At 42.7% G+C, this 10,729-nt stretch overlaps 1 protein-coding gene across 1 annotated transcript in view; it reads right to left on the bottom strand.

Annotated features, from left to right (window-relative positions):
- Positions 1–1,859: 1,859 nt before the first annotated feature.
- The window catches only part of LOC108789802 (hepatocyte nuclear factor 6-like), a 15,911-nt gene continuing 7,041 nt past the window's right edge, over positions 1,860–10,729 (bottom strand). Inside the window, exon 3 of the mRNA XM_018559902.1 lies at positions 1,860–2,266. Within this exon, the coding sequence (XP_018415404.1) occupies positions 1,950–2,266 (317 nt within the window). The 3' untranslated portion in view covers positions 1,860–1,949. The remainder of the gene's footprint in view (positions 2,267–10,729) is intronic.

Here is a 10,729-nt window from a genome sequence, read left to right as displayed (position 1 = left end):
AACAATATAAAAAAATGTTTGTAGTTCAATTTATGGTTATTGCTATCTGTGCCTCTATAAAGGACATTCCCTTCACTTCCGTTCCTAGTGACAGAGGCCAAGGGGCAGGAAATGAGGGACAATCCCAGCAAGGACAGAAATAAAAACATGATAGTGGTTTTAATATGGCAGACATTTTTTGTAGAATGATCCCATCTGAGGATAAGTCATGCAAGTGGACTTGCATGAAAATGAAAGGTCTGCTTATGTTGCAGCCTCCAACCACCAAAAACTCCCAGGAAAGCTTAAAAAAATAAAAAGCTAAATAAATATAATTAAAATAATTAAAACATTTTTAAAAAAATTCTTATCTTAAGGTAACCATACACAGTTAGAATTTAGTTTGAAAACCATCTTTTTTGAAACATTCATTTTTTTTATGTAGTATAGTCAATACAACCAAATGGACTGATGAACCAAATGCATATAATATTATATGCTGCTAATTATACAATATACTTATAAATTTCAATAAACTTTGATTTGCATTATTCTTTTGGTGATTTCATGATCAATAAAAAAAAAACTGATGGCATCCTCTAATGCTATGCCGAACAATTTCTCTGAATTTCATATTAAGTTTCGAATGAAATTCTAACCATTTATGGTCACTTCCTGTAGACTCCGGTGACATCACTGGGCCTTTCTCAAGAAATTGCTCCAGCACTGTTCAGGAGGTCATTCTTTTGGCATTCAGAACCAGCTTTTTCAGCCTTCAGCAAGAAGGTCCAACAAGGTCACCCTCGCCTGGGCCAGAGCTTTCCGAAAGCTGAAGTTTAAGGTAAGTTTCTTTTTTACCTTTTTTTTCAAAAATGTTATTCTCTATAGCTTTCACTGAGGTTTTGGGGGCATCAACATAAGTTGACCTTCCAATTTTCATGTAAGATCTGATTTAAAGTATTACTAAAGGCAAATTAATTTAATTTCTAGGAGGACCTTTGTTTGTGAAGAGTTATTTGTTCCATGCACAATCAGAGTGGTCTTTATTCTTTTCAAAGTTCTCCTCGCTCAACACCATTTAAAGTAAAAAAAAAAAAAAAAAGTTTGAATGCCTATGGACCTTTTTATTTTCAACAGAAAAAACTTTGGTAACCGTTTCGGCCCTAATAGGAATATGAAGCCTTAGGCTAGGTTAATGTGAAGCACCTCAACAGCCCACCTTTCCCAGCTACAAAAGAGAGGTAGAGGGTATTTTTTGTTTTTGTGTTTTTCTTTTTTTTTTGTAGTGTCATACAACAATTGCCAGCCAAGATGCATGATAGCAGTGCGACATCAAAGAGAAATGGATATGGCGTGTGAAACCGACCCCATAATAGGTAATTTTGCCAATGTACATGACCGACAGGAGCCTGCCTTATGTCTTCTTACAGCTCCACCCACATCTATCAAGAATGCATAGCCTGAAAAGGTTTTAGGTAAGTCATGAATCAGGCTGTAGTGTCGCGTGAAAACCTGTGTTTGGCCTAAAAGAACAACCTATATGTTGTTCCTTAGCCTAGTGACTCAAGCAAAAGAACTACAATAAGAATCCTTGGCTGGCGGCCAACCGATCCCCTTGTCTTATGTCTTCCAAGTCATTGCTGAAAGGGCTTTAAAACATGATACCTGTATTTTCTGTAGTGCACTCTGTGTGCTGACAGTGCCATAGAAAATAAATACATAAATAAATAATGTGTACAAACCGTTCTGTACCCACAGATCTCCACAGAAGAGGAGGTGTCAGCCGAAACGACTAAAATGAAAGACTCTCGAGTACAGAACGGGCAGTCAGTCACTCGTCACCTTTACAAGTCCTCTTAAGACCCCTCAAGGTCAACGTTCTTGGAGACGGTGTCCCGAAGAATGGAGAAGGGATGACTATGGAGGCTGAGCGGGTACTATCTTTGGTTGATAGCGTAGTAGGCATCGTCTCATGCTTTGGTGCAAGCAATGGCCGAACCACCTTTGGAGGCTAAAGAGCCGGAGGAGGAAGGCGGGCGCCCGTGACCCTCCTCCATCCACTTGTCCAGGCTCCTCCTGCGTGCATTCATGAAGAAGTTGCTAACAGTGGAGAGTTCTAGGCCCAGCTGCTGTGCAATGGTGATCTGCAGCTCTTTGGAGGGCCGCTGGTTCTCGTGAAAAATGGCATGCAGTGTGCGTCGTTGGATGTCGGTGAAGACCAGGCGGTGCCGCTTAGGCACGTGGTTTCTTTCGGCTTTGCTTTGCTCTTGCTCTTTCCTTTTGCAAGCTGTAAAACAGAAAAGTGGGCGAATTTAATGGAAAGCGATCATAGTCTTTTCAGAGAGCACATATAAGGGTAAACCTAACCTCACATCATCATATTATAAATGGAAAGAAGGTTATCTTTCAGGTGTAAAAATAGGTCTTATTAAGCTCTGGTTCCTGGTCATGTGACCTCTGCATTACTTTGACTGAAGCCTCTGTGGGTGCCCCAGCGCACTGACACTACGACTTCATGTCATGTAACCTGGAGGATTATGGCATCAGCTTTTTACAACTGATAAATAAGATTATACACACTTTATGGCCTCTAGCTTTGTTCCTCAGTGCCTGTTTGAGTAAAGTTGACCTAAGTTTAGAATGTAGGTACTATTTGACATTTTTTTTAATTTTAGGGTGCACATAAGGCTCTTGGTATGCATGTGTTTCCTAAACTGCATTATATAGCTTTGGTTGCTACAGTATGTACAGTATGAGGGCCATATTAGAAGTGGATTTACAATGGATTAAAGGCATATATACTGACTACTTACCACCGCACTTCACAATTAACAAAGTACACTTATCCTTTTTGCCCCTGTCCCCTGACCTAACAGGTCCCATCCCCACCCTCCGCAGACGTATACTTACCTTAAACCAATAACCATGTTCTCTGGGGATTGTTTACATCCTGTCCATCCTCTCTATATTGGCCAGTCATGCACAGTAACGCCCAAAGACTTCAATGGCTTGCATCTACCTCCATCTCCTGGCTGGGAGACAAGCCCCGTAGAGTGGCCAGGAGAGAGAGGCCTATTGATGTCAATACAGGAGGCTATGGACATCTGACTAAGGTAAGTATGCATCTGTTGGGAGAGGGAGACTGGCACCTTTTAGCTCAGAGGAAGGGGACAAAAAAAGAATAGGTGCACTTTGTTTGAAAGTGCACTTATTCTTTAAATTTATTTTTAATTAAATGCAAGCACCGTAAGCACCTGAATTTGACTCAGTCTCAGCCTCTTGCATTCCCTGTACAGCAAAGTTCAGACTGGAGGAAGGAAAAGCAGCCTCAGTAGTCAAGGTCATGCTCATGGAAGGAGAGAGCAGGGTTACAGAGAGGTGAGCTCATCAGTCTACTGCTTTTCCTTCCACTGTCCTATCACAAGGTGGCAAGGAAACCTGTAAATGCTACTAAACTGCAGCTCAAAAAATCAGGTCTTCTGTTCTGCCAGACAGGCCTGTATTGTGTGCCGGAGCTGTGTAAATGTCACAACCGGATGGACAGAAATAAAAAAGCCTTGGGCAGCTATAACAGCTCCCATGTATTCATCTAATCTGTTTGCTTAGCTGTTCAGCCTGGAGTTCAGCTTTAAGGGCCATGACTAGTAGCATCACATCAAGACGGCTGTATTTAAATAACTGTACTCAGTTTCACACAAGTGTTCATTACGACATTTGATGTGAAATAATGGCGTTCACTCTTCGCTATAACGAACATGAGCCTTGCTAGAATTTTTCTTATTTAGTGATTCACTTGTAGCATAAGGATGGTGCTACATTATTAATCCCTAATCCCAGGTAATGTTATATTCATGTGTGTATCTTGTTGTGCGGGTAATTATCAATAAAGCTGTATTGCCGCGGTTGATTATGTTATAGATTTCACAAGGTACAGCGCCTGATATCCCCCCATTGCTTGTTTTCCTTGTCTACCGTCCCCATCTGGTCAGTCCACCATCCATACCCTTCCCCCCACTCCTGTCTGGGACATTGCACACTGATAGAAAAATATTGATCACAGCCCAGCTGTGCGGCCTGCATAGCTCACTGTATACGCGCAGGTTAACCCCTACGGGGCCAACGCCATGCAGCCATCAAATCCAAAATCTCGACAAGGGGCCGCCTTCGAGATCTGCGTTATCTATTAATGAAGGAAGCGCCGGCAGTTTTGGCGACGGAAGCGTTAAAAGAAAGACCTTGCAAAAAAAAAAAAAATCCATACCGCAACGTTCGACCAGACCTGCCTTCATGAAGTCGTGCCTCGGTTGAACACGTCTCCTCTGGGGAAAGGGTTAAACTAACCTTCCGTCGCGATGATTCGGTTAAAACGGAACGCAACGTGCCGTAATGTAATAACGGCAGTAATTGAATACGAAATGACAATAATGAGTTGATTTGTTCGGTGGAATGAGAGGACGGGGCTGTATATGAAGCACCTTCTCGATGAAAGGTTGAATGGAAGATTTCCTGTATGAGTGAAAGAGGGCAGTTGGGGACAATTGATAGAGTAAACGTTCTGTTATAAGGCCCAATGAGCCTTGAGTGATACCTGCCTACCGGAGGGTGAGGAGGTGTCACCGCGCCATTGGCACCACTGAATAAGCATTGCAGGGAGCGAGTCCCGTGACAATTTTATTGGATTAGTGATTTGTAAGTAGTGAAGAAGCAATTAATGGACAGAGGCTGAGAGCTCGGCACACGTTAGAACTATATAAAGGTTAATGTGATCGCAATCAGCTCAGCTTAATGACACTGCGACACATGCTAAATCCGGCCCCCGCCGCCGTTATATATGACGCCAGGAAGTCGCTGACATTTGCATCCCTGACATGCGTATAACATACGATGAACTTAGAGGGGCTTCGTAAATCATTCAGCATAGAGTGTCCTCAACCAATTATGTTGTGTAAATGGTAGAGAAAGGCAATTAAAAGACATCTGTGCTGAGAGAGACCTGGAAGGTGTTTTTTCTGACTTCCCTTCTATAAAATACTAGTTGCCTGGCTGTTACGCTGATATAAAGGGACACTGTCACCTTGCTCATTCCTGGTGATCATTTTTTAAATAGGACCCAGTCCCCTGGTCAACCCCCATAATTACTAACACCTCTTTGCCTTTAAGCCCGGACCAGGCCCCATGATCACTAACACCCCTGCCTTAAAACCCGGGTCAACTCCCATGATCACTAACACCCTTGCCATAAAACCCGGGTCAACCCCCATGATCACTAACACCCCTGCCTTTAAACCCAGGTTAACCCCAGGATCACTAACACCCCCCTTACTCCCTGGGTAAACCCCCATGATCACTTTGCCCGTTAAGGTGGCTTTGTAAAGGCTCTCCAACCCACTAATACTCACCTTGCCAATGTTCTCTCCCCACTCCTGCCTCCATTGCAGCTGGCACTAAAATGCCAAGTGTTGACTAGTGTTAGATACCAAAGGGAGTGGTGACATCGATCCCTTAGTTATGCAACACTGCTTGGGTCTAGGAATTGACTGCTAAATGCGAGCACTGTCACATGATAGGAGATCACATGCTCCTCCATACCACAAGCACCATTGGTAGTGAGGGGAGAGCTAGTGCAGTTTAGCTTAGGTATGGTAGGGGTGATATTAATGAAGGTTTTAGTAAAGGTAGGAAGCCTCTGGGTTTATGGATAGGCAATTTTTGAGGTGTCTGTAGACAACGCTTCTTGTCTGTCTCTATACACACACAGTCATAGTAGCCAAGCATTGGCCTGTGGGCTGCTCCATCATCTTAGATATCAGGTCCGTAGTTTCTTCCAAGGTACCATCCATAAGGAAGACTGCCACCTGGGCGGTAAAAATGGGTCTTATTGCCAATATACTCAGATGACAAGCGAGACACCTTTTAGGACAATGTAGACAAAGAATACATGCTCCCTTGCCACTCCCCCCCTCCTTCCCAGGTACATAGTCTATGAAAAGTTAAAATTAACACACAAAAAAACAGTTACCCCCACAAGTGCTTTTAGTTATCAATACTTTTCTTTTATAAAGGCTTTTGAAAATATCAAATGCAATAATATACAGGTTAGATGATTGGTTTAGTGTAAGTTAACACTTTTGGCAGTTACATTTTACATTTTATTTATCAAGGTTGATACATCAGACCTAAAAGAGGAACAACTGAGGAAGAAAGAGGGACAGGGGGTTTTGGTTGCAAAAAAGGTATCATCCCTGCCAGGGGTGGACAGGGACACTGTGGCCCATCAGAGGAAGGAAGAACTTGGCGTGCCTAAGCATCTCTTAACCACTTCAAGACGAGGTGTTTATACCCCCTTCCTGTCCCGGCCATTTTTCAGTATTCAGCGCTGCAGTACTTTGACTGACATTTATTCCTTCATGCAACAATGTACTGAAATGAATTTTATACCATTTTTGGGGGATAGATAGAGCTTTCTTTTGGTGGTATTTAATCACCACTGGGGTTTTTATTTTTTAATATAATTAGGAAAAATGACTGAAATTTGTTTTTTTACATTATGTTAGGAAACATTTATTATTACCCAGTTTTTTGGTAAAATATAAAAGATGTGGTCACGTCTGGTAAATAGACACCAAACATATCAAGATTTAAAATTGCGTGCACTCGCGACATCGCAGAAAACTACCATACCCAAAATTGGCCATAGGCGACACTTTAAAAGCTTTTACCGCTCATCAGTTTAGTGTTATCAGTGATTGATGGCCCTAGAAGTATTGCTCTCACTTCGACGTTCGCGGCGATATGTAACATGTGCGGCGTAATGGGCGCAATCGTCTTTTTTGCACGTATGCGACCCCGTCGCATGTTTGCATGCGTGTATGTATGGGTGGGGACTTAAAAAAAAAAAAATGTATTCTTTTTTATGTGTAACTTTAAAAAAAAATTGGGGGGGGGACTACATTTTTTTTCCTATTTTTTTTCCCCACTAAACTTTATTGCTATCACATAGGGGGGCTAATGAAACCACCCTATGTGATAGCAAAATATGTGACAGGTCCGCTTTATGGAGACATTTTACTATGGCCGGCCCGGAGGTAGTTAATATTTGGGCGTGCACCTTCAGTCCTCAGATCACCCCATTTCCTACACTTTTAGATCTTATTGGATTTTATTTAATGTTTGCCCTACATATTCAGGGCTCATTGGAGGATCATCTGGTCCCCTGCAAATGAGGGACATGTGGAAGCTATGGATTATTATTTGGAAAGAGATCATAGTGCTGCTTCTTCCCAGAAAAGGGGTACCCTGCTCATCTAGAAGAGAAGGTAAATTAGGAAGTGTAGATATTGCATCTTTCAAAATTGGGCTCCCTCACACAACAGCTAGGATCCCTTTGAGTACTATTGGTAGATTGGCATAGACTGCAGCAAATAGCTGTGTCTACTTTTTGTTTCTATATGCTTGGCAGAAATGAAAGTACTGGGGAGGAAAGATGGACAGTGGGATTTGGTTCCAAATGAGGGATAGTCCCTTCAAATTTGGGACAGAAGGTATGGTTGGTTATAGGGCTATGTGGGGTATGGTTATAGGGCTATAGGGTATCAACGCTCCGTTTTTGTCCCCAGGTTGTGCTCCTTCCAATAGAGTCTACAATTGGCCGCTTCAAAATAGTCTATGGTGGCCTTGTGTAACTACCATACACAAAGTCCAGTGTTTCTCTGTATTCGTTTTACTTTTCTGATAAAAAGGAGGGTGGAAAGAAGCGCTGCAACCCTGGGATATTGTGGGGATAGATAACAACTTTAAAAACTTTAAAAACAATACTGGACTGAAAACTCACTGTTTGGGTGGACCAGATGAGGTCTTGCAAATCAGGAGAAAGGCTGTATGGATCGCTCAGCAGTATCTTGGGGCGATCGGTGTGGACTTCTGGCTTGACAAAGAGGTCTTGAACCTCGAAACGCGTAGCCAAATTGCCCGATTGACATTCCCACCACCCAGCGAGATAGACCGCACTGGTTTCCAGCCCCGTGCCTGTCTCCAAAAACGATCTGTCACAACGACTGCTGACAGTTTTCCAAACCGCTACAGAGCGGCACTCTCGCTCCCGTTCAGCCGTCGGGTCTCAGCCTGGCCAGCTGATCTCCCACGGTATTGGACGGCACGAACACCCTCAGTGCAGAGCCTCTGTACAAACAAGGCTACAGGACGGCAAATTCTTGCGCTCCAGCCACAGGAGCCTCCTAGCTGTCACCACTATCTCTCCTCCACCACCAGGGGACCAAACCAGATACTTCCAAACTCATACCCCTCACCGGCAGGACATTACTACGTCCACCATTACTACGTTTGGCCCGTTTACCACATCCACACCGATCGCCCGAAGACACTGCTGAGCGATCCATACAGCCTTTCTCCTGATTTGCAAGACCTCATCTGGTCCACCCAAACAGTGAGTTTTCAGTCCAGTATTGTTTTTAAAGTTTTTAAAGTTGTTATCTATCCCCACAATATCCCAGGGTTGCAGCGCTTCTTTCCACCCTCCTTTTTACATGTGTCTGCAGGGTCCCTCCCCCTGAACGAGAAGCTGGCTCACCCCATTCTTTAACTAATTTTTAAAAATTCGTTTTAAAAATTCGTTTTAACTTTTGTTTTTGTTTTTGCTTCAAAATTGTTCCAGAATTGTTTAGTATTAAAATTTATTTTAAACAGATCTATTCCTCTTGCCACATTGCATAACAGTTGTGCGCTCGCCTTTTTTACCGTTTTTATCTTGCTGTTTTACTTTTCTGAGGCAACTTTAGCAACTCTAACCTGTGGAAAGTTAGGTGGGAGGTTTAAATGTCATTCAGTACCTCAGAACATCTCAAAATAAATGACAAAAGACTCTACCACAACCTAACCTCCTATTAGTGGCTAAATTACCATATGGTGTGCTTAACTGGCTCATAGGTATAGTCTTATGCTAATCCGGGGCAAGAACTGAATACAACGTTGTAATACTTATGTGTAAACCTTCCTACCAACCAAAATATATGTAACACCAGATTAGTTTTGTAGGTAAGACAACTCATATACTGTAAATATTAGGGATGCACCGATACCGGTATTTCGATATCTAGTACGAGTACCGATATTTTTTTTTGCGGTACTGGCTGATACCGAATACCGATACCGGAAGTCCCATCAACGAAGCCAGGTGGCGTGTAATAACTCGCCACCTGGCTTCCTGATTAACAGGGAAGCCGCCCCCATGCTTATCATCACTATGTGACGAAAAAGCATGGAGCCGGCTTTCTTGCCAATAAGAAAGCCGGGCGCCATGTAATGATGTAGTCAGGGAGCTCACCTGCTCCCTGACTACATTAGAGCTAGCCTGCTCCCCAACTACATTAGAACTGGCTTGCTCCCCAAGGACAACAGAACTGGCCTGCTCATTGACTTCAATAGATCTTGTCTGTTTTCTGGCCACAATACAACTGGCCTGCTCTCTGACTATAAATAACTGGCCTGCTTTGTAGGTTAAGTTACATGTATAAGTACAAACAAACATATCTAGTAAATATAATCTAGAAAATATATGCCATGTGTAAGCCAACAGGTTGAAGTCACATGATAGTAAGAATGTCTGTATAACTGCAGTCACCCATTGCCAACCAATTAGCTTAATTTTTCCTAAATCAGGGGTAGGCAACCTCAGCACTCCAGCTACGGTGAAACTACAAATCCCATGTGGCATTGCAAGGGCCACAGGCATGACTCGCAGGGGCATAAGCATAATGAGATTTGTCTTACCATAGCTGGAGCACCGAGATTGTCTGCACTGTACTAAACTGATGTTAACCAATCTCTGATTGTTTATTAGGAGCTACTACATTATTTCCCCCTATTAAATACAGCCTTGTGTATTTATATATTCCTCATGTAGTGGGCTTGCATTCTGCGCAATGTTACTACATGACTACTAAAATCCAGATGTCCGTTTCCTACTGAAAAACAATGATTCCCTTGTAATCCATGCAGCTTTCTCCAATACTGAGGCTTGCACACACAGCAGCAGAACAGAGGGCACATATAGATCCCTGCCTGTCCAACAGCGATATCTAATCGATAGGACTGATTTATGAACAGTAGAGAAGAGTATGCGCTCGCAACCAATCACGTCGCTTATGCCTCAGTCTTCATAAACCTTCCCAGTGAACTAATTAATGGAGATGCCTGGAGGAACCGCCTGTGCTGCCCATAGCAACCAAGCAGATATGTATTTTCATCTTGAGCAATTAAATGAAAAATACAAGTGGTTCAGACACATTGAAAGTAGGGAGAGAGAGGAAAGTGTTTTGTTTTTTTACTTTTACTCGTCAGCCCTATTAGTAGATATTGACCTTGGGGGGGAATCATAGCTGGTTCCCATGTGACCAATCATTTTATAGACATGTATACTTTACTCTACCTAATCATTTTAACTCCACAATGTGACTTGGCATCTATATTTTTCTTTATATGTTTTGTGTTAATTGGTTGGGCTAAATAAAAACATTCCTTGCATGCGCTACTCTTGTGAGGCTGCATACATCATGTATAGCAGGTTAGTCACAGCCACTGAGGGAGTGCATTGACTTGATTCAGTCATTCTTCACTTGCACTACTAGAGAGTAATAACAAGGCGCAAAAAATGAACAGCACCAACAGTAAGCAGAGCCTGCCTACGTAATGAGCACATCTGGCTGCCCTCATGAATAAAAAAAAAATATATATA

The sequence above is a fragment of the Nanorana parkeri genome, unplaced genomic scaffold (genome assembly GCF_000935625.1).
Source record: "Nanorana parkeri isolate BGI_ZX_2015 unplaced genomic scaffold, ASM93562v1 scaffold420, whole genome shotgun sequence".
NCBI lineage: Eukaryota > Metazoa > Chordata > Amphibia > Anura > Dicroglossidae > Nanorana > Nanorana parkeri.
The sequence above is the reverse complement of the archived record's forward strand: the minus strand, read 5'-3'. Positions and strand labels throughout refer to the sequence as shown.